Raw genomic sequence first — 24,890 nt, 5'->3', positions numbered from 1 at the left:
GAGGGGTTTTGTTGAGGGGCCCTGATAGGCAGTGCACAGCGCAGTGGGTTAGATCATCCTCCTGATACAGCAAGGTTGTGGGTTGGATCCCTGGTCAGGGCACAGACAAGAAGCAACCAAAGAGCATAATAAGTGGAACAACACACTGGTGTTTCTCTCACTCCTTTCCTCTCTCTAAAATAATAAATCAATAAAAATTAAAATAAAAAATAAACCCTCTTGTATGCATGCATATAAGCCTAACCAATGAACACAGACAACAGGGGGGTGAGGGCATAAGTGGAGGGGTTGGGAGTAATGAGGGGATAAGGACACATATGTAATATCTTAATCAATAAAGAAATTAAAAAATAAAAAAGACAAAAAATTAAAACAAAATAAACCCTCTGGCCCTAACCAGTTTGGCTCAGTGGATAGAGAGTCAGTTGTGGACTGAAGGGTCCCAGGTTCGATTCCGGTCAAGGGCATGTACCTTGGTTGCGGGCACATCCCCAGTGGGGGGGTGCAGGAGGCAGCTGATAGATGTTTCTCTCTCATCGATGTTTCTCTCTATCCCTCACCCTTCCTTTCTGTAAAAAATCAATAAAATATATTAACAAAATAAAGTAAAAATAAACCCTCTGGCTTGCAGAGTTGCTAAAAGAGAAAGTGAAGTCCAATCCCTTCCCGTTCATTCAACAAGTACTTCATATGCTCCTTCAATAATCACACTGGGAATGGGTGTTTGTTTGTTTGGTTTTTTTTGGTTAATCCTCACCTGAGGACATTTTTGTATTGATTTTATTTATTTATTTATTTATTTATTATTTATTTATTTTACAGAGAGTGGAAGGGAGGGAGAAAGAAACTAATGTGAGAGACATCAATTGGTTGCCTCTTGCTGACCAGGGCCCTGGATTAAGCCTCCAACCCAGGTACATGTTCTTGATTGGAATCCAACCCGGTACCCTTCAGTCTGCCTGCAGAAGCGAACCAAACCAGCATTTTTTTTTTCTTTTTAAGTCCTCCTCTAAGGATATGTCCTTTTTATTGATTCTAGAGAGAGAGGAAGGGATAGGGGAAGAGAAAGAGAAACATCAATCAGTTGCCCAAGCAATCCGACAGGGATGGAACCCATAACCTGTGTATGTGCCCTCACCTGGAATCGAACTCATGACCCTTTGGTGTGTGGAAGGACACTCTAACTACTGATCCACACTGACCAGGGTCTGGAGGTACATTAAAAAATTTTTTTTTCAGATCTTCCCTGGCAAGGTGGCTCAATTGGTTGGAGTCTCAACCTGTACACCAAAGGATTTCTTGTTGGATTCTAGGTTAGGGCACATACTTAGGTTTAGGTTGGATCCCGCTGGGTCAGCAGGTGCAGAGGCAGCCTACTGATATTTCTCTGTCACATGGATGTTTCTCTCTCTAAAAATCAATCTTAAAAACATCCTCAGGTGAGAATTAAATATATGTGTATATATATATATATATATATATATATATATATATATATATATATATACACACACACACACACACACACACACACATACACACACACTAGAGGCCCGGTGCACAAAAATTTGTGCACTCGGGGGTGGGTCCCTCAGCCCGGCCTGTGCCCTCTCGCAGTCTGGGACCCCTCGGGGGATGTCCACCTGCTGGCTTAGGCCTGCTCCCCTGGGGGATTGGGCCTAAGCTGGCAGTCAGACATCCCTTTGGCAGTCCGGGATCCCTTGGGGGATGTCCACTTGCCAGCAGGGACCAGGCCTAAGCTGCAGTTGGACACCCTTAGAGCTGCTGGGGAGGCGGGAGAAACTCCCGCCATCATTGCTGTGCTGGCAGCCATCAGCCTGGCTTGTGGCTGAGCAGAGCTCCCCCTGTGGAAGCGCACTGACCACCAGGGGGCAGCTCCTGCATTGAGCGTCTGCCCCCTGGTGGTCAGAGTGTGTCATAGTGACCAGTCATTCCCAGTCGTTCTGCTGGTAGGGTCAATTTGCATATTACACTTTTATTATATGCCTGGTGCTGGCTGGTTTGCCCTGAAGGGTGTTCCAGATAAGGGTGGGGTCCCGCTGGAGTGCCTGGCCAGCCTGGATGAGGGGCTGAGGGCTGTTTTCAGGTTGGCCACACCCCCTTCAGGGACAGGGGTCCTGCTGGGGTGCCTGGCCAGCCTGGGTGAGTGGCTGATGGCTGTTTGCAGGCTGGCCACAGCCCCTTCAGGGTGGGAGTCCCTGCTGGGGTGCCTAGCCAGCCTGGGTGAGGGGCTGAGGTTTGTTTGCAGGCTTGTCAAGCCCCCCAGCAGAGACCCTCATCCCATGAGGGTGTGGCCATCCTGGGTGAGGGGCTGATGGCTGTTTGCAGGCTGGCCACGGCTCCGAGCCACCCAAGCTCCCAGTGGAGGCTGGCTGGAAGCAGGTATCTGGGATTTATTTATCTTCTATAATTGAAACTTTGTTGCCTTTAACGGAGGCCACAGTGGGCCAGGGCAGGCAGGAAGCTTGGCTTCCTCCATAGCCAGGGCAACCAAGCCTCCTGCTTGCTCCAGCTCCGTGGCTGCTGGCCGCCATCTTGGTTGGGTTAATTTGCATATAGTCACTCTGATTGGCTGGTGGGCGTGGCTTGGGTGTTGCAAAGGTACGGTCAATTTGCATGTTTCTCTTTTATTAGATTAGCTATATTTATTTAAAAAAATTCAGATCTAAAATTTTATTTGGTTCTTTTTTAAATTTTATTTTTCATTTACAGTTCACATTCAATATCCTATCTTATATAATAAAACCCTAATATGCAAATCGACCAAACAGTAGATGACTGGTCGCTATGAACTGACCACCAGGGGGCAGATGCTCAACATAGGAGCTGCCCCCTGGTGGTCAGTGAACTCCCACAGGGGGAGCGCCACTCAGCCAGAAGCTGGGCTCACGGCTGGCAAGTGCAGCAGAGGTTGCGGGAACCTCCGCAGCAGCACTAAGGAGCAGTGAGCCAAGCAGTAGGGAGCAGCAAGCTGGTGGGCGGTAAGGAGAGAGGGGTCCTGGACTATGAGAGGGCACAGGCTGGGCTGAGGGACCCTCGCCCCACCCCCAGTGCATGAATTTCATGCACTGGGCCTCTAGTTTAGAATAATACTCAAACTTTTGACCACAGACCTCAAACCCTTGCAAAACTTAACCCCTCTGTCTCTCCAGCCTCATTTTCTACACCTCTCCCTTCAAGCTCATCATGCTCCACACGGAGAGATTATCTTTCTTTTTCTTGAACATGACCTACTTCTTCCCAACTCAGGGCCTTGGCACATACTGTTCTCTTGGCCTGAAATGCTCTTCCCCCTGCTTTTGCCATAGCTAGGTCCTTCTCATTTTTCAGGCCTCAGTTCAAATATCACCACCTCAGAGGGGGTCTCCCTGACTAGTCTAGCTAGGATGCCCCCTCATCATTCTCCCTTTTTCTTAACTGTTCACCACAAGTATGACCTAGGTTTCGTCCTTGTTTTGTTTTTTCTGTCAACCTTACTAAAATGTGAGATGCATGAAAACAGACATGTGTTTGTCATATTAACCATTGTGTACTTAGCACAATATATGTAAAAAATGTCTGTTGATTGAATGAACAGGACAAGTAAATGAGGACAAGTCCCTACTCTCAGAGAAATTCCATTTTCATGGATAGACACATCTAACTTGAATCTCTGGCATATGATCCATACTATAGGAGAGGTTAAATGTTGGTTAAACATTGGAGGGAGGAAAATAGAAAAGTTGGTATTTTAGCTATGGAAAAAATTTTAAACATTTTTTAAAAGTATAAAAAAACAGAAAAGAAAAAAGATAGAAAGAAAAATATATTTCAGCCAGGGGACAATAGGACTCACAGTAGGATTTTAGATGGTTGGGTAGAGATAAGACAAAAGGGAATTTCAGGCAGAGGCAACAGCTTTAACAAAGCAATGGAGGTGAGTGAACACATGGTGTGCTAAAAGAACAGAGAATGATTTTGTATGAATGGAGTGAAAATGGTATCAATCTCCCGTGGATGGACATTTAAGTTATTACTAAGTGTTCAATATTATACTAAAGTATACTATACCAAAGTATATTATAGTAAACAATGCTTCAGTGAATATCTTTGTACACATGTTTCTTGCATACCTGTGTTACATTTTATTTATATGAATGAAAAGTGAAATTATTGGAATAAAAGATATTTACAAAGGAATGAGAAGGGTGTGAGAGGGAGGTGGAAAAGAACAGCTGAATGTAAGAGGCAGGGAAAGAGAGAGCTGGAGGTTCAGAGATGGGGACAAGGGGTAGGAGAGAGGGCCAGTGGGGTAAGGGAGTACAAGGGTGTGTAAGAAAGAGAGAATAGGAAAGAGTATGGAATTGGAGGGTAAGAAATAGTGATGATAACAGGGGTAGGAAAAAACAGGGTTAAGGAGAAAGAACACGGGAATAAGAGATGGAGGGTGTACGGAAATAAAGAGGTACGGTGAGAGTGAAAGAAGATAAAGATAAGAAAGCAGAGGGTAAGAGGATGGGGTTAAGAGTGAGACTGTGAAGATGAGGGCCAAGAAAGAGAGAGTAAGAAAGATGGGGGTAAGAGTGAACAAGGGAAGAAAAATGGGTGAGGAAGATGGGAGTACAAGAAAGCAGGGGTAAGAGAGAAATACAAGAGCATAAGGAGACTAGGAGAAAGACATAAAAGTAAGGCAGTAAAGAAAAGAAAACCCCTAGAGTTAAGGGCCCCAGTACCTCAGAGACCCCTGCCACCTTTTGGGCACCAAAGTGCCAAGATGAGGCTGTTTACACAGTCTCTGCCACAATCTCTACAGCATGGAACCAGAGTCCACCTCAAGCCTCACCCCAAACTCTGTGGAATCACCCCCTCTTCCACCAGAGGGGCTCAGAGACCCCTAAGGGATTCTCCCTCAGCTCTTCCAATTCAACATTTCTTCACCTAGGTGAGGAGGTTCCAGCACTTCTCCCAGAAAACTGCAATTAGCCTAATGGCAAGCTGTGGTGGCTGGGCTCTCCCCTCATTTGCTAGGGGAAAGAGGGAGGAACGAAAAGTGAAATTATTGGAATAAAAGGTATTTACAAAGGAATGTAGGGAGAGAGGAAGGCGGGAGCAAGAGATGGGTGGCTTGACGGTGGGAGTGTGACCTTTCTCCTTAATTAGACGACCCTCCATCAAACCCCACACCCCCAGCCAGAGTCACCATGGCAACAAGTAGGCGAGCAGATTGCCTGAGGAGGACACCAGGCTTGTGGGTGGTGAGGCAGGAACAGGCAAGGAGCTAATGAGGGGAAGGGAAGAAGAAGATCAACAAGGGTCTGAGAGGTAATTCAATTCCTTGGTCCCACAGACAGCCATCTGAGGCCATTGCTGGCCCATCTGCTTCAAGGGTGGCCTGGGGTCCTTCTCAGATGAAAAATCTGGCTCTCAGTGCTACCACCTGGGCAGCCTCCTTAGTCTCTGCAGCCCTCTCCCCTAGATGGGCCTAAGTAGCTTGCCCTGTCTCATCAGTGTTAGGACTGAGCCACAGTGGGCTGGCTGACTTGTTTGCACAGGCACAGAGACCCTGGGCACTCATCCACAAGGATGGAGAAGAGCCAGGTTAGGAGAGCTGTGGTGCTTGTTGGAGTTGGGGCATGCAGGGAAAAGGAAATGTCTTAGAACCAGACAATAGGCAGTTGAGAGACCCACTGAGCCAATACTCAGGGCCAGAGGGTTGGATATTTTTTTTGCTTTCTAAGATGAAACTCTGGCTGCATATCAGAATCATTCAGACAGTCTTTTTAAAATGCTCCTGCTTGGCCCACATCACACTCCAGACCAACTAAGTCAGAATCCTTGTGGGTGGGGCCCACACATCTGTAGTTTCTCAAAACATCTGGGGTTATTTCAGTATGCAGAGAACTATCAGCTCAGCCCTAGTACCCCATTTTAGAGATGAGGAAACAAAGGCCTAGGAAAAGGGGGAGGACTTGTCTACAGTCATGTAAAATAATGGCAGAGGGAGAAACCTGAAACCTGGTTTCTCCACTCCACTCCAGAGTTCCTTCTACTGAGCAATCCTACCAGTGACTTTGAAGTTCAAACTCAGGGGGGCAGGACACAAGGGTATGTGTAGGTGGAAGAGTTAAAAACCAGGCCTGCCTGGATTTTCCAGATCTTCAACTCCAGCTGTGGCAGAAAGACTTCTTCATCAGGCCCTGTCCTCTGAGCTTACCCATCCTGGATCCTTGAGGTAGTGGCAGAGGATGGGAAGGGGTAGGAAGCCTTGGCTTGGCAGTGCCCTCCTTTCCCTATAGAACCCCTTTTCCCACTTCAGTCAGGCCACCGCTGGGCTCAATCAAGTTCTGGCTGCTACAGACAAGTTGCTATGGGAACTGAGATGGAAAGGAAGCAAGGAATAACTAGAGGGAACACCAATTAACCCAAAAAGGAAGCTGGAAAGGCTGTCCCACCACTCCTCCCAGTTGGGCTGTTAAGCCACTCTTGAAATGAGAGCAGGCAAGATGAAGGGGATCCCTACCCCTCTTGGGCTCTGTAGCTGCTAGTTTAGGGAGGAGCAGGGGACCTGGAGAGCCTCACCTTTCTGCTCCCTATCTCAAAGCCCTGGACAGGGCATTCTCATCCCTATCCTCCTCTGGAAAGAAGCGCCTGACTTCTGGCCTCCAGGGTGCTGCATGAATGCACACAAGTGCATGTGTATACACAGTACAAAGCCAAGACTCAGGGCCAGAGGGTTTAGAAAGAGGCCATCCTGGACTTCTTGGTTTGGAGTCTGGAAAAGCCTGTAGAGAGGAGAGCGTCAGTTCTTGCCAACAAGGAAGTTGTCAGTTTCCTTCTTGGATTCCAACAAGCTCCCCTCCTTAAGGCCTGTTTCCCCATCCAAATCCTCCCTACAGACCTTCCCTTCACGGCTGCTTGCTTTCTTAATGCACCTCTGGGATCCTTGGCCAGGAGCTGCAGCTGCAGAGCCTGTGGAGGCAGACCAGCAATCTGGGCTGGGCTTGGGAATGAAACTCACTGTCCACAGCACAGAAGTAACTACCCCACTCTCAGATTTTACCTAGGGGGAAACTGAGGCCCAGAAAAGCCAGGGCTGGAAGGGAGGTACTCTGATGATTAATCTGATGTCTCTTTGCACTGCATCCATCAGCACACCTAGAATTGGCACCTACTCCTGATTCTGGACTTTCAAAGAGTTGAATCAGAACAGGGTAAAGTCAAAGTCAGTCTCTCCAATCCAGGGGAGATCATGGACATAACTCTGGTGACAGCAGTTCACTGGGATTCGCAGAGTCATTCTGGGATTAGAGGCATTACGAAGCAAATCCAGATGCATGACATGACTTTACTTAAGTGGCTATAAAAATAAGCAACAGCTTTCTGAGAATGAGCAGTCCTGAGTCAAAGTGGTCTGGCCTGGTTTAGAGGAAAGGTGGGGGAGATGGCTTGAGAGGTAGGTGACAGCCTAGACCAAGTACAGTTCCAGAGAGCCCTGGTGCCTTCAAGCCCCTTAGGCCACCTGTTCAAAGGCCAGTGGCTGGGTGGGCCTGGCCTGGCCAGTGTCAGCCTGGTTAATGGAGAAGCAGTGTCCCTAACACAGGGGCAGCTCTTAAGGGGCCTAGATGATCCATAATAATCAGGTGAGCAGAGGAGGCAGGTCCATGAACACTCCAGAATAGAAGGGACTGTAAGAGGCATCACTCCACTTTTCTATCTGCTTTTGGAATTTCCACTCCAACATCACCACAAAGCTCTATCCAGCTACTTATTGTGAACCTCTTGTCACAGTGCACTCAATGTCTCCTAAGGCAGCCCATACTTTCAGACAACTCTAGCAGTTAAATAAGTTCTTCCTCCTTCTGAGTTGAGAGAATGCCTCTGTGGCTTTACTCATGGCTCCTAATACCTCTTCCAAGACCATACAGAATAGTTGGCTTCCTGTCCCCATGCCAGCCCTGTAGATATTTATAAACTTATCTGAAAAATGTCTTTCCATCCATTTGTCCATGCAATGATCACTTTCTGAACATCTTCTGAGTACCTAACACTGTGCTTGGGAGCTATAGATCACAGAGATGAGTAAGACAAGATTACCATCTTCAAGGAGCAGGAGGGACAACCATGGAAGGCCATGCCCATATTATAATATGCTCTGGATGCTGAGGAAGAGCTGGGTTTATCTCCTATAGGCAAGGGGAACCTTTAACAAGTTTTAAATAATTGCTTCTTAAAGATTGCTTACCACTTCTGTGACTAACTTTTCAGACTATATGGGGACTTTAGGCATCAAGATTGGTTGAGAGACCAGTTAGGAGACTATTACAACAATCTGAGGGAAAGGTGCTGGGGCTCTCAATGAAGGCAGCAGCAGCAGAATTCAGAAATTGAGAGAAGGGGGTGGATAGAAGGAGAGATGTCAAGGAGGTATAATCAACATGATAACTTCTAGATGTGGGGAGTGAGGGAGAAAGAAGGGTCTGGGGTGACTACCAGGTTTCTGGCTTCAGTGGCAGGATGAATAGTAGTTTCATTCATTAAGGGTAGGAAGCCAGGAAGAGGAATAGATTTAGGAGTGAAGAAGATGAATTCCGTTTTGGTCATGTTGACTTTGAAGCATATGTAGGTCAGCTAAGTAGAAATGCCAAGGAGGCCATTGGACATACTGGTGTGAGCCAGAAGGAGGGTCTGAACTAGACCTCAAAATCTGGGAGTCATCAAGAGTTAAGAGGTTAATCATTATGAACACAGTAGGGCTATACTTTCCCACACTCTTTGAAGTAGGCATGACAATGAAATGTGAATTGAAGTAACATGGATAACTCTTGGAAGAAGCTTTAAGAGCTGGTATATAATCTGTCACATTCTTTTCCCTCTGCTGCTGACTGTGTAAGCAGTGTTGAAATGAATCCTTTACTAGCCTGGGTCTCTTGGTGACTATCATAAGCACTGGTCCCTGCTGACGTGTTTTGGACATGTATTGTTAGCAAGCAATAACTGTTTGTTGTGTTAAGCCTCTGATATTTGAGAGTTGTTACCAGAGCATAAACTAGCCTTCCCCCTTTCCGCCCCAACTGATAAAGCAATAGTGAAGGCCAAGAAAGTTATGATATTGTCTAGGGATAGTGATCACAGAGAGAAATAGGATCAACAGTGGGTCCCTGGGAAACACTAACATTTAAGGGGCAGATGGAAGAAGGCAATCTGATGAAGATGGAGGAGTGGTTTAAGAGATTGGAAGAGAAACAGAAGAGAGTGACATTCTGTAAATTAGGGGAGGAGTTTCAAAGAATAGGGAATGGTCAACAGATAAGGACTTTGACAGTATCATGTTGGTAGTCTCACCATGGTGAGATCAGTTTCTGTGGAGCAGTGGGGACAGAAACCAGACTAGCCAATATAAAAGGGAGCATGAGGGAAGAAAAATGTATATAGCTAAATGTAGACTACTCTTCCAATAAGCCAAAGATTCCTAGTTTTTTTCTCAACTATTTCATGGAACATGGTTTCCAGTTCTCTCTACACTGGTTGCCCACAGTCAGACGAGTTCCTATTTTCCTGTGTCCCTTGCAACTGTGTCCCCTGCAACTGTGTCCCCAGATAGAGTTTATCAACACAGAGTCAAGTAGAATTATCAACCCTCCTGTCGACAGTACTGTTTTCTTCTGGTATTCATTTGAGATTGAGAGGGGAAGACCTCCCTAGAGAAGTGGTTGGCAAACTGCAGCTCGCGAGCCACATGCGGCTCTTTGGCCCCTTAAGTGTGGCTCTTCCTAAGCCTTAGGAGTACCCTAATTAAGTTAATAACAATGTACCTACCTATATAGTTTAAGTTTAAAAAATTTGGCTCTCAAAAGAAATTTCAATCGTTGTACTGTTGATATTTGGCTCTGTTGACTAATGAGTTTGCCGACCACTGCCCTAGAGTATGGGATCAAAGACAGTTCGGTAAAAGTCCCTGTAAGGAGCCCAAGCCTTCTGATGAGATATCTGTATAAATTAAACATCCTTGAGACTGTAGGGTCCCTTAAGATAGGGATTGTACCTTATTTATCTGTGCATTGCCCTCAGCATTTCACACTGAGCTGGGTCTAAAGAAGAGGTGTTTGCTATGTACTTGAAATCCAAGTACTTAAAAACCAAGCCTCTAGCATTGAGCCCACACTGGAGCAAGGTAAAGAGCTCCAAGAAAATGGTGGAAGTAATGGGTCATTTAATGTGTTTGCATGGATTTTGATAGCTCTGATGAAGACACTGGGGATGCACTAGCAAAACATCATGGGAAACAAAAAAAGAGGCAATTATTAACTCCAGAAAAACAAGATGACCAAGGAAGGAAATGTAATCATAGTATTCTATATGACTCAGCTGCGAACAATATTTATAATCTTAATAATGTAAACATGGACTACTGTTAAAAAAGAAATTGTGATACATCCATACCGGATGTCTAAGGGGAGGCGAAGTATGTGTGCACATATGATTCTGCTTGTAGTAAGACAGCTAAATCCTTTTAATAAAATAAAGTCAACAGATATTTAAAAAAAATTAGCATGTCATTTTGAATTGTTGAGGTAAATATCAGAAGTAACAGCTAAGAGATTTGGAAGTATTTAACTCTGAAGAGTGAGGCTCAGGGGTGGAGCATAGGGCTTTTGTTTTAATTATAAGCATTGAGATCTATATTTATTATTTAAAAGATAGGTACAAGCTACAAGGATACACAGCTATCCCAAAAAATGTACACATACTTTGAATGATTATAAAGTCAGTGTTTATTAACATACAGTTCATTTTCAAAATTTACAGGAATCTACAGAATTAAATCCTTTTTTTGTCAAGCCTGTTATATATATATATATATATATATATATATATATATATATATATATAATTGATTTTTTACAGAGAGGAAGGGAGAGGGATAGAGAGTTAGAAACATTGGTGAAAGAGAAACATCGATCAGCTGCCTCCTGCACACTCCCTACTGGGTATGTGCCTGTAACCAAGGTACATGCCCTTGACCGGAATCGAACCTGGGACCCTTGAGTCCGCAGGCTGACGCTCTATCCACTGAGCCAAACCGGTCAGGGCTCAAGCCTGTTTTCAAACTGATGACTATCTGGTCTAGGCACTGCTGATAACGCGAAACAATGGAATAAAAAACCTCAAGAATAATTTCGTTCGGTTTTTGGGAGCCCTCAATTCATTGGCTGTTACCAGGTTTGTGCCATCAACTTTATTTTTTATGTATCCTCATAAAAAAGACTAGTGGCACTTTAGGATAAATTTTCTTTGTTGAAAGCTGGTAACCTGGATTCACTAATTATTTCACATCAGTTAAATCTGAAAAGGAGTGAAAATTAAGTGAGTTATCAGCTGTTAAAGTGTGTATACATTTTTGGGGACACTCTATGTGTCATATATGTTAGCACATATATATGCTAACAAGGATATATATAGGATATACACATGTGTATATATGTATGTGTGTATACACACCCACACATACACACCCAGATATTTAAAACAGAAAAGCCAAGAAATAGGAGTACTGGTAGAAACATTGAGATAAATATCAAAAGAAAAAGCTAAGAGAGTTTCAAATGTTTACTCTGAAGAGTGATTATATATATGTAGCTTATACATATCTTTTAAAATTATGAAAATATATCACTCTGATAAAATAAAAATATGAACTGTTTAACAGCCATGTACCTCAAAAACAATAAAAAAAAATCCCTAAATCCCTAAGACTTGACCTGACCAATCTCACCAGACTCAGCTCCAAAACCCTAAAGCCCCATGTCCTGTACTGCCTGCCCAGTGCTGGATCAGTGCTCCATCACCACTCTCTGGGCCACAGGCTTGGGCCAGGAAGCTTAACGCGCTAAGAGAATGAATGAGTGGTCTAATATCCAAAGAAAGGAAGTAATATGAGGGAAGAGGAGCTTTGGGGGCGTCTGTCCAATGGCTGTGTAGGCCACCACAGGAATGGTGCCTGTGTGACAGTGACAACCATCATTTCCTTTGAGCTGCACACAGATGTGCCTGGCATAAAATCCCAATGCCCATCCCAGGCATACCTGTCTGCCATGCATTGTGCATTGCTAGTCCTGAATCAAGTTCCTGGAAGCAATCTCCAGTCTTCTGCAGGGATCATCATAAAATAAGCTTCCTGTCTTTGCCTTACCACCTTACTCAAATGAGAGGCTGGGGAGAGCAGAGACCTGATAACAGGACCTGTCAGCTGTGCTTGTCTCTAGGGGTTAGGTAAATCAGGGGGGTAGGTAAATCAGTGGGGTAGGTAAATCAGGGGGGTAGGTAAGTCAAGGGGGTAGGTAAATCAAGGCGTTGGCCCACCTAAACATATGTTTGTACCCTCACTCACTAGATTCTAGTGACTAGAATCTCTCCAGTTGCCTTCTGGCTCCTGACCTCTGACCCCCACATCAGATACTTCACCCCCTGCTCCCAAATTACCTTTCCTTTTTCCTAAGCAGTCCACTCCAGTCTTGTCAATCTCAATTGGGTATTAAGCAGTCATTTGGATTAAAAGATCTAATTAAGGTGAGAATAACAGGTACCATTTATTAAGTGCTTACTATATGCTAGACTTTGTTCTAAGCAACTGACATTTATTAACTCATTGAGTCCTCACAACCACTCCCTGGGGTGGAGACATATTTACAGGTGAGGACAGGAATAAAGTTTAAATAAACTTGCCCAAGGCCACACAGCCAATAATAATAAAGGTGGCTACTATTTCTGTGTGTGTGTGTGTGTGTGTGTGTGTGTGTTTAATTGATATTTTGGAGAGAGGGGAAGGGAGAGAGATAGAAACATCAATGATGCGATAGAATCATGGATTGGCTGCCTCCTGTATGCTCCCACTGGGGTTGAGCCTGCAACCCAGGCATGTGCCCTGACCAGGAATCTTACCGTGACCTCCTGGTTCATGGGTCAACGCTCAACCATTGAGCTACACTGACTAGGCGCTACTATTTCTTGAGCACTTTGATTTCAGACACTGTGATCTTAAGAGATCAGCATGTCGGGGAAACTGAAGATATATGTAAAACTTTAGACAATAATAAAAAAAAGAGATCACCATGTTGTATGTCATTTAAACTTTGTAAATGGCCCTATTTCTTAGTTTTGAATACAGAGAAAGGAAGTTTTCAAGAGAGATAAAAGAATATATTCAAGGTGTCAACAACTATTTTATGGAGAAAACATATTTCAAACTGGAATTTGAAGCCAAGTTTACCTGGACTTCAATTGCCCAAGCTCTTATATGCCATATTGTTCCTCGGATGGTTCCTTCAATTTCACGATCACCATGGAAGTAATTAGCTTGTTATGCAAACATCATTTTGATGGAAATTTCAGGTCAAGTTAGGGAGAAATTTCTAGGACTGGATGGGAGGGTACTTTTCTAAAATCAGTATATTCAGTCTATTCCCTGTATGAGTAATGGTGTCTTTGTAAAGGTGTGTTTGTTGTGGGGAGAACATTTGGGTAGTAGGGAATACAAATGATCATTTCCTCCATCAAAGCACTCCCTTCCCTCCTTCCTCTAAACACACACACACACACACACACACACACACACACACACACACACCTGGGAGATAGAGATGTTTAAAAGAGGCAACTGCTGCTGTGTTTCTTCCAAACCCACCAGCTTCCTACTCAGAGCCCCGGGCTCATTATTCCTGCTATCATCTTTGGCAACTGGTGAAGGGAGGGCAGCTGTCTCCTTGTGAAAAGATCTTCTTGCCTTTGAAAGTGAGTTCTCCTGTTTTAGGTCCTATCATTTAGGGTCTTCTGGAACTGCCTTGCCTTGGAACTCCAATGCCAGAGTCTGTTTGTTCAGAAAGGTCTTAGGGCAGCTGCATACTCTACCTAATTGCTCCTTCTTCCCAGCCTGTCCCATATATATTCTTCACTGCAAATCTTTTACTCCAGTTAAGATGGAGAGTTAGCCAGAGCTGGGCTCTGCCACTAACTAGCTGGGCCTGCCACCAACTAGCTGTGTGGTCCTGGACAAATCACCAATAAAGAGGCAGGTGCTCAGCCACTAATTTGCTGTGTAGCTGTAAGAAAAATACTTTCTCTATCTGGGGCTCAATTTGGAATCAAAATGATGATCCCTAGGGGGGCAGCATGTATGGGTAGAAGAAAGGATCAAACATTTTAAAACTCAAACAGTACAGCAGGCAAATTTTGAATCTGCTCTTAGCAATTATGAAACCTCAAGCAAGTTACCTAAATTCCCTGATCTACACTTTCCTTATCTGTAGAATGGAGATAATAAAAGCACCTATCCTTACCTTTCTGTAAATGATGCATGTAAAGCAACTAGCACAAGGCTTTACCTATAGTATAATTACTCTGACACAGATTGGGTAGTACCATTGTTTTCTGGCAATCAAATCCCTAGATCTGACCTGGATTCAAATCCCAGCTCCAAGTCTTACTAGCTGAATGACTTTAGGCTAGTTATTTAACCTCTCTGATCCTGTCTTCCTATGTTATATGGAGAGAAATACATATGCGCATCACAAGGCAGATGTAAGAATTAAGTGAGATAAAGTATGTAAAAAGTGGCTGGGATAGTTCCTTATTCCCCCCCCCCCCATTCCTTCCTTTCATCTCTATAACAAATAACAAATTAAAAAAAAAACCTACCACAAATGTGATCAGAAAAGGTTAAAACCATTAATACACATAAAAGAGTACTTAGAAATCAATAAGAAAAACACAAGGCATGAACAGACAATTTATAAAACAGACAATAGAAATGGACTATAAGCAAGAAAAATGAATGTTTGACCCAAGGAATGCAAATTAAAAGCCAGCGCTATTCCATTTTCAACTCCAAATTAGTAAAACTTCAAAAATATGATAATGCTGAAAAAGAGTGGTAAATTAGTCTCACATTTTTGGCCAGGGTATAAACTAGAATAATCCTTCTAGAAAGAAATTGGGTAAGAAAGCAATCTGTACGTCAAAAGCCTTAAAAAAAGGTTCTTACTCTGATTTTCTAAGACTAGTTTCAAATGTTCATCCTGCAGAATTAAAGTTTATGATCCCATTTGTATGCAAAACAAAGGAAAAGGAAAAGGCATTTTGTGTGCAAATGTTTCTGTAGCTCTGAGAGAAGGGTTCCAAAATTTGTTAACATCAGTGACCTCAGGGTAGTGGGACTGTGAGGGAAGGGACTGAGAGGATTATTAATGTTTTCTTTATTAGCCTCTGTATTGTTATATCTGGTACAATGAGTATGCATTACTTTGTGATTTACAAAACTCAGCAAAGTAGAGAAATAGGGAAAAAATAATTGAGATAGTATTATTTAAAAAAAGGAAACAGGTCTAAGATTTATGAACAAAAATATTCATCACAGAATCATTTATAATAGTAAAAGTTGGCAGCAAATATCTAACAAGAGGACTATATTGCCATATATATATATATATATATATATATATATATATATATATTGCATTATATTCATGTAATGAAATATTGTACACTCATTAAGGATGATGTTTATGGCCCTGGCCAGGTGGCTCAGATGAGTGGAATGTCATCCATATACCCAAAGGTTGCAGGTTTGATTCCCAGTCAGGGCACTTACCTAGGTTATAGGTTCCATCCCGGGTTGGGGCATGTACAGGATCTCTCACATCGATGTTTCCGTTTCTCTCTCTCTCACTCAAATAAATAAAAACATATCCTCGGGTGAGGATTAAAAAAAAGAATGATGTTTACAGATATTTAATTACATGGAAATATACTCAGTATAACTTTTAATACCATGTTAAAAAGACAAGAGTAAAAAAATGATGTGATTTCAACTTGTAAAAACATATAGTCACACCTATTAGGTTGGCTATTACAAAAAATGAAAAGTAACAAGTGCTGATGAGGATGTGGAGACATTGGAATCCTCTTGCATTGCTGTTAGAATGTATAATGATGGAGCCAATGTAGAAAACAGTGTTGTGGTCCCTCAAAGAGTTAAATATAGAATTACCATGTGATCCAGCAAGTCCACATCTAGGTATATACCCAAAAGAATTGAGAGCAGGGATTCAAACAAATATTTGTATACCAATGTTCATAACAGCCTCATTCACAATAGAAAGAGGTGGAAGGAAATGAAAATATATGTCCACACAAAAACTTGTTCATGAATGTTCATGGCAGCTTTATTTTTAATTGCCCCAAAGTGGAAACAACCCAAGTGTCCATAGAGATGAATGGATAAACAAAATGTGGTATATCCAGACAATGTAATATTATTCAACCATAAAGAGGAATGAAGTACTAATTCATGCTATAAAATGGGGGCATCTTGAAAACATGTTAAATGAAATAAGCCAGACATAAAAGGACAAATGCTGTATGATTCCACTTATAGGAGGTACCTAGAGTGGTCAAATTCATAGAGAAAGAAAGTAGAATAGAGGCTATCAAGAGCTGGGGGAAGAGAGGGAGGGACGTAATTGCTCAATGGGTATACTAATAGAGTTTTTGATTAGGAGAATAAAAATGTTTTAGAAATGGATAGTGGTGATGATTATACAACAGTGCAAATGTACTTCATGCCACTGGATTTATACACCTAAGAGTGGTTAAAGTGGTAAATTTTATATGTATATTTTACCACAATAAAAAACTAAAAATATTATATATCTATATCTCTATATCTTTCATATATGCCACAAAAAGACATATCAATACACTATAACATTAAGAGTGTTGCTGAAACCTTTTTTCTGTTGTACTTCTATTTTCCAAAGTTTCTCAAAGACCTTTTTTTAATTATAAAAAAGACTCTGAGACTATAATAATTCTGAAGGATTAACATGGAAATTTTAGTTGAGTTCAATACTAAGCAGACAGGTTCACCTTTCACAAACCAGCCAGATGGCCATACTATCTTCTGAAAACCAAACAAAAAGACAGGAAATAATGGTATCTCTACCACTACCACATGTCCCTCTCCAGGCAAAACTTGGTGAGTTGGTACTTCCTTCTACCCCCAAGAGAAGCATAGCCATTCAAGACCAGGGCTCACTTAAACCCTGGCATGGGAACTAGGTGCCCAAAGCCCAGGCCAGGCCTAATCAGGCTGTGGGGTGACAAGTGTCACTCTTTCCTCTTTCAGCTCTCCCACCCAGCAGGTGGACGTGGCTCAGGCTTGCACTAGGCCTGCCTAGGGGACCTTCGTTTCTCCTGCTCCAGTTGATCCTTCCAGCAGATTGAGGCTGAGACTATAACAGATACCTTCTCTCTAGGCAAGAGGAGCCCAGCTTCTCCTATCTCATTTGCAGAGTCTGCAGAAAAAAAGAGGTAGCAAATATTCCTCTTCCTCATGCCTTCCTCCATCACCATCCTAGAAGGATACTGGTGATTGGCACTGGGTCTCAAGGACATGAGACTAGGATATTGAACAAAGAGGATATTGGTGGGTCCCCATTCTCTGTCTGAAATGCTCCAGGGGCCCCCTACAAGCTATCAAAAGGCCCTGCCGAACGGCACCTGCCGACAGTTCAGCTTTTTGCCCCAGTCTTTCAGCAGCCAGCCGGGCATTGATTGCCTTGGACAGTTGGAGGAGATTATTAACATTTTTATACATGTGTGCACTGGGGAAAGAACAGACAGACCTAGTTGTGTATCCCAGTCTTCCCACCTTTTAGCTATGTGGCCTGGGTAGGTCACGTTTCCTCACTGAGCTTCAGCTTCCTCACTTGCAACATGGGGATAATTATAGGACCATTGTCAGAATAAAATGAGTTCATGGGCACATGCAAAGGCCCTGGCATCTCCTAGGCACATTGTGGGTCAAAAGCTTGCTGTTTCCTTTCCCCCTTCCCTTTTCTTACCCCCTTCTTCTCCGGTGCCAGCCTACCCAGCCTTCTGGCCCAGAGACTTGTGGTTTAGATTCCAGCTCCTTTCTCCAGAATCCACTCAAGCAGCCCTGGAATGGATTATATCACTCCATAATAACTACTTCCCTTTCCAGGGCCAGCTTCAGCTCACCTGGTTCCCTCGCTCTCTCTTCTAACAACCTGCCTGGCTCAAGGTGTCCAAAATTCAGGCTTTTCTGAACCCCCTCTTATGCCCACGGAGAAAAGTCTAGTCCAGTGTCCCTGGCCATCTGCACATACACTGGTCTGCATAACCATAGGAATATTCATTCATTACATGCCTGTTCCCCAGAGATCTCCCAGGTCAGCATCAGAGTACAAAGCCCATATTAGTCTAGATCCCTATATGGCTTATAATGCACTCTCTCACGCTCATGATGAGTTTGGAGATCCCTGACCCTCCTTTAATCTCACCCCCACCCACTGTCTTCCCTTTCCTCACTCCCTACCCTCACTGTGTTCAGTAGACTTCCAGTCAGGCCATGAGACTGGGTGGGAGGCTGCTAGGCTCCCTTCCTCCTTTTAATTCCCCTACCCCCACCTCCAGAAGATACCAGGTATCCTTCTCGGAAGTTCCCATTGCTATGGTGACTATAGTAGTCAAGAACCAGCCTGTGGGAAGGATGGTAAGTGGCAATGAAGAAGACTGCGTGTCTGTGTGAGTCTATGTGGCTAAGTGTACGTGTATGCATGCATGTATGTCTGCCCTAAGTGGGGAAGAGAGAAGGGAGGGAAGAAAAAAGCAGAGAGAGAGGGAGGAGGGATAAAAGAGACAGGAAGAGAGGGGACCAGAGGATGAAAGGGGGGCAGGAGGAGGGATGGGGAAAGGGAGGTTAAGCGTGAGTGGGATATGAGGGATGCCAGGGGTAAGGAGGCATGCAGGTGTCAAGGGAAAGAGGTGCAGTGCCAGGAAAGTTGGGGGTAAGGGCTTGTGGTAAGGTTGGGATGGGTGTGAGGAAGAGGTGGGAGATGAAAGGAGTGGAGAGGGGAGGGAAATGGGAAAGGGTCAAGAGGAGGGGGCAGGGATGGGGGAGGGAAGGAATAACAATTGTGAAGAGTGGAGGCAGGAGGAGTGTAGGTGTAGGGGTAAGGACTAGAGAGTGAGATGTGAGATGTGGTTTGGATTTAAACAAGGCATGTGCCCTGCTGGCCACAAGTTTGACATACTTGTCTAGGGTGATCTTTGAGTAGAAGATTGGGAAGGTTGTGGGGTCACTGGTATGTGGATGGGAGGTATTGAGTGTGGGTGAAAATTTAAGAGGAATATGAGGGGTAATAGTGGGGGGTCAGGATTGGGTCAGATGCCTGGAGAGGCATGGGTAGCATGGGGCCACTTTCCCAGTCCCTTGTTTGACCCACTGTATCCTTGTCTGAGCTATAAACATTGCCTCTTTTCTGTCCTTGCACCTTCTAGAAAACCCAAGGCTCAAATTCCTGGGCAGTAGGCTTCTGTGAATCTGGAGGCCCCTCCCCACAGGAGGCTTTGCCATGGTCCCCAGGAGGCAGCTTCTTGACTGCCGCCCCCTTCCTCCACCCCCAAACAGGGACCAGGGCACCTTCTCTGCCCACAAGAACCCTGGGTTGGGGAGGCTTACTGTGGGCACTAGTCCCCTCCTGTGAGCTTGGGTGACAAGAGGGACCACTGGCCAACTTGGGACGCCTGCTCTTTGCCCAACACCCTGAGCCCCCTGCTCTCAGCACCAGCGTTAGCCCAGAAGTCCTGCTTGGCAGGAAAGCTGTGGCACATCAGAGAAGAGAGGAAGGCAGTGAGGCAGAAACAGCTGCCAGCCAGAGTGGAGGAAGAGCAGGACCCCAAAGGGTATGGACAGAAGGCAAGGCACTGGATCTGGCAGACCCTCCCTACTGTGTGTGGGTGTTAGGCTTCCTGCCCCAGCCCTTCCCATTCAGTGCTGGTGTTCATGGAGCAGGCTCAGCTCATGGGCCTTAACTCGGCTGAAACAGACCTCAGAGGTCACTTAGTCCAACTATCTCCATAATCTGGAATTAGAGTTATTTCCACAGCATTTCTTCCAGGGGTCTGACTGAATTAGGCTAGACATTTCCTAGAGAATAGGAGCTCACCTACCCCTAACACAGTCTGGTCCCTCTTTGAAGAAAAAATACCTGTTAACTGAGTAACTCTGCTGTGCCTAGGTACCATTGTGGACTTCTCATTAATAATGACCTCACAGGGTTGAGATTCATTTTACAGATGAGAAAAGTGAGGCTTTGAGGAAAAAAGTCCCTAGCTCAAGGTCACATAGATAATAAATGAAAGAGCAGGGTCTGAACCCAGGACTTTCTAACTACGAAGTGCCCCTGGGGCTAAGTAGGACATGCCTCTTCTTTTGCACCATGACAATTCTTCAGAGGTTTGAAAGCAGAAACCACAGCCTTCTGAGTGTCCTCTTCTCCAGGTGAAACAGCTTCTTCAACTTTGTCCAGGAGAACATGGGTTCCAGCCTCCTCTAGATCTGCTCAGTGTATGACCCAGAACCAAACACATGGTATTCCAGGTGGGTTTGGGCCAGTTCAGAACAGAGTAGAACTATCACATCCTTCCTTGGCACTAACCTTTACTGTTGTCGTCAAATGACTGGTAAGAAAGCTGAGAACTACTCTTCTCTTGAGTATCCCCCCTCTCGGATCAGAGCTATGACAGAAGAAGCCAGAGATTTTTCCTATCTCCACCACTCCCCTCAACCCCTGAATTAGAGAAGGGAAGGACAGAGGTGGGGGAAGAGGCAATCAGAACCAGGCAGGGGCATGGCAGGGCTGGGGGGATGGAGAGCTGTGGGAAGTGAGGTGGCTGTCTAGTAACCCTAGGCAGGGCCAGAAGGGCCAAGGAGATGGAGAGGTAAGTGTTTTGGGGTGTGCATAAGGAGATTAGGGGGTAGAGCATGGTCCCTGGGGTTGGGAGAGGCCAGGGTGGAGATAGGCATGGCCTGCCTCAGTTAACATTGCCCTGCTGTGTGAGAGGAAGTAAGTCTCACATGAAGGAATGTTGCAACTGGTACTAAATTGGGAGGTGTCACAAGCAGCAGCAGTGAGGACAGGTATGATTTGTGGGGCCCTGTGGGGCCCAAAACAGGGGCAGACATTGCAAAGGGAGAGAAGAGGCTTTCTGAGGGCTTCCCAGGAAAGATCTGACTGAGACACTTAAGTCAGGGTCCCAGGGATGGGGGTCACCTGGCCCTGAAGCAGGTTCAGACTTGGCTTCCAGAAGTAGAGGAAGCCCCCTCATCCTGGCCTGGGGCTGTGGGCCCTCCACCCCGGAGAAGCTTTAAGGATGGTCATCATCTCCAAGGGATCCCATTTGGGGTAGGAGCTGAACAGGTAGGCTTGGAGCCTGGGGGTAGGATCAGGGATCGGCAGAAAAGGCCTGGGATACAAGTGGTGTGATAAGGTGAAGAGAGAGGGGCTGCAGGAAAAAGGAGTGCCCATAATACAGCCGGAATCAAGAGCCCTTTAGGTCTAGGCCTCAGTTGAGGGAGAGAGCATTGGAAAGGGGTGGGAAAGACAGGAAGAAAGCTATAGAGCTGGCACTGCCCTCCTGGCACAGCAGGCAGCAAGAGAGCAGGCAGAGTTCGCTTGAGAGGGAGAGCGAGAGAGGGAGAGCAACAGTGACAGACAAGGAGAAATAGCAGAGGAGGGAGCACCCTGGCCACTGGGAACTTGATGGGAGACACTGGAAAAAACATGGGCTTAGCAACAGAGCATGTGAGTTGGAGGCCTGGCACTCCTGCTCATTAGCTGAGAAACCTTAGGGCAAGCTGCTTGATCCTCCTGCACCTCAGTTTCCTCATCTGTGAAATGGGGATAATGGTGCTGGTATTAACAGTCTCCTTGGGCAGTTGTGATCTCATAATATATGGGAGAACAATGTTGGATGTTATATTATTATTTTAAAATACGATCAGCTACCTCTCTTCCTACTTGAATCTCACACAAAAGACTCAGAATATGGGCAGAGCAAGGATTATCCCTGTTTTACAACTGAGCAAATGAAAGCTTAAAGTGAAGTGACATGCCTAAGGTCACTCTGTTAACAAGTGGTAGAGGCTGATAAGGCCTAAATCCTGGAGATCGGTGGTCTTTCTCCTATACCAAACTGCCTGGTAAAAATAATCAACATGAGTGATTATTATATACTGTGGGATCAGATACAGCTTGAAGCCAACTATACCATGGGGATAACCCATGAGAAAGTTGTGGCATGGTCTCTCATTCATCCTGGTGATTGAAGAAAAGGAAAGGTTGGGGCCACGGGGTTGAATTGAGGGCCACAAAAGACACACATTCTATATTCCTTCTACTATTAGATCATATCCATCTATTCCCACTGAGTGTATGTATGTCTCTATCTCTTTATGACAAAATGTGTCCTTCATGTGATAGGACTTCTGCCTTTGTGTTTCTAACATGGTGGGGAGATGTACGTGTGGGTGTCTGCTTCTATGGCACTGTTTGGTGTGACAAACTCTCTATATCTGTGTGACTTTGCCTGGGGTAGTGGTGGTGGTGTATGACTGTGTGTGTGTGTGTATGTGTGTGTGTATGTATGTGTGTACACCTTTAAGAAATGAAATATCTCATTTGGTAGTGTGAGTGAGACAGTGAGTCAGCTGAGGCTGAGGGAGGCGGGAGAAAGATAGGTAGGTTACGAGAAAACGGAAAAGGAGAATGAGAAAGTGAAGTCAGAAGCAAGGAGCTACCCCTTTCCTACCCAACCATAGAAGGAGCCCACCAAGAGCATGGAATCCTACTGAAGTCCACAGGGGTCACATTGGATGGAAAGGGGCACTTTCTGACCCTCTCTAAAGCCTTGGTAGGAGACAAGCTAGACTAAGAGGCAACCATCTCCCTTTACAGCTCCCAGTCTCTCTCCCACTCCCCCCAGTCCTTGCTTGAGGATGGGTGAGGCAACCACCCCACCCTATCTCCTTATCACTTGACCCTTTGACCTTGCTGTTCTTTTTCCTCCCAAAGGTAGACCAAAGCAGTAGCATGATGTCACCAATGTTTCCAGCCCCCATACACCTACTGCCCAGAACTACCCTGCTGAGGGTCAAGAAGTTTCTCAACTCAGCTCTGCCCTAGGCAGGCCCATTCTGCAGCAGCGTCGCCTCTCCTCTGGATTCCTGTTCCCATAAGCCAGAAAGCCAGCTGTCCCCCCTCTGCCACCCCAGGGCGCTGGGAAAGCACTGGGAGCTTGGTAATGCACCAACCTTCAGTGTCCCTCCCACAAGTCGCTGTGCTCTGTTTCCAGCTCCTTTTGTCAGGGAAGAGGAGTTGGCAAGGAGATTCTCCTTGGGAGAAGACAGGCTCCACCTACCTAGGTTCTGACAGGCCACCTCAGGTCACATAAGGTCAACAGTGTGTTGTGCCCCACCAGCAGGGGAGCCCCTCCTCTAGCCCATTCCCAGGGCCCAAAGGATGAGGGCTAGGTTGCCAAATATTCTTCCTTCCACCTTTGGCCTTCCCCCTGCACCAGCCACTCCCAAGACTTTCAATTCCAGCCCAGGAAAGAGGGTACCTATGGCTGAAGATGGAGGCCAGATCCCTCTTCCACCCCTTTGTCAGACAAGGGCCCCAAGACCCCTCCCAGTCAGACCTTGCCCAAACCTGGAATTAATAGAAGTTGGCCAGGTGGTGACCTGACCTGAATCCCTGAGGCTCCTCCAGGGCGGGTTCCAAAGCAGAGCTTGAAAGGTAGGTGTATTGGGAGGAGGTGTGGTAGGCAGAGGGGAAGACCTCCTTTTTTTTTTTTTTTCTCGGGCCCACCCCCACTGCTCCTGCCTCGTGGCCACGGATGCCAGTCCCTACCTTACAGCCTTTTGTGCAGGACCGAATTGAGTACTCTTCCGCCTGTAAGTATTTATGCAGCACGAGGTCGAACTCGTCATATTTTTCCTGAGCATGTCGGTCAAGCCGCTGGTACGCCTCGATACAGTTGCTACACACCTCCCAGGCCCCGGAGCCCGGGCTGGCCACTATGGCCAGCAGGTCCCCCAGCAGGGTGTCCAGGCTGCAGTCCAGGCTGTCGGGGCGGTCCATGCCCAGCAGCAAGTCCCAGACCGTGTAGGTGTCGCAAAAGGAGAGAGTGAAGTTCCGAAAGTGGCCTTTGAGCAAGTTTTTTTGGGCGGAGGGGAACTCGGCCGGAGCACGGGAAGGGGAGTCAGGGGGCCGCAGAGGTGGGGCTGGGGTAGTCGGTTCGAAAAATCTCTGCAAAGATTGAAATTTGGTGCAAGCTGCGTCCAGCCCCGTGGGCTCTGGGATGCCGCTGCAGTCCAACCCGGGACCAGCGGCGGGGGCGGCTTTGGTCAGGTTGCTGTATCGGGGACCGCAGGTGCCTGGGGGCGCACTGGGCTCGCCGGGCGGCGGCAGCAGTGGCAGCACCGCACGAGGAGGGACTGGCTGCCGCTCACGGTTGGTCCCCCAGGGTGGCCGCATGGCGCTGCTCAGCTCCCTGGCCCGGGGCCGGGCCCCCGCGCACAGCCACAGATGGTCAGCGAGCAGCACGGTGAAGAAGAGCAGGGACGCCAGGGACAGTCGCCATCGCTGCGCCCGCTCGGAATCGGCGCAAGGTTTGTCGCTCGGCCTGGGAGCCCAGCAGCAGCAGCAGCAGCAGCAGATAGTCAGCGCGGCGGCGTCTTTTCCGGGCCACATCCAAGCGCCCCTGAACATATTTCAGGGGGGTCCGGGCTGGAGAAAGCAGGCAGGCACGAGGCCGGACGGCCGTCTCGGGCGAGCGAGCGGACTGCCCGCCGCTCCGCGTTCCTCGGCGCCGTCCAGGTTCTACCTCGGGGGCTGCATGGTGAGGCAGGCCGGCCGGCCCGGGGCCCCACTCAGGCCGGAGTCGCGGAGCGCTCTTGTGTCGTCCCCGCGCCCCTCCCGCGCTCCCTCGCTTGTAGCCCGGGCGCGGCCGCCCGGCCCGCTAGGCGCTGC

The 24,890-nt window shown here is 46.2% G+C and overlaps 1 protein-coding gene across 1 annotated transcript in view; it reads right to left on the bottom strand.

Annotated features, from left to right (window-relative positions):
* Positions 1–24,629, bottom strand: part of NALF2 (NALCN channel auxiliary factor 2) — a gene marked incomplete at its 5' end in the record, with an annotated part of 31,395 nt that extends 6,766 nt beyond the window's left edge. Inside the window, one exon of the mRNA XM_081080832.1 lies at positions 23,769–24,629. Within this exon, the coding sequence (XP_080936958.1) occupies positions 23,769–24,629 (861 nt within the window). The remainder of the gene's footprint in view (positions 1–23,768) is intronic.
* Positions 24,630–24,890: the final 261 nt, after the last annotated feature.

Source organism: Myotis nattereri (assembly GCF_964212035.1).
Source record: "Myotis nattereri genome assembly, chromosome: X".
NCBI classification, from domain to species: domain Eukaryota; kingdom Metazoa; phylum Chordata; class Mammalia; order Chiroptera; family Vespertilionidae; genus Myotis; species Myotis nattereri.
This window is presented reverse-complemented; position numbering and strand designations above follow the sequence as displayed.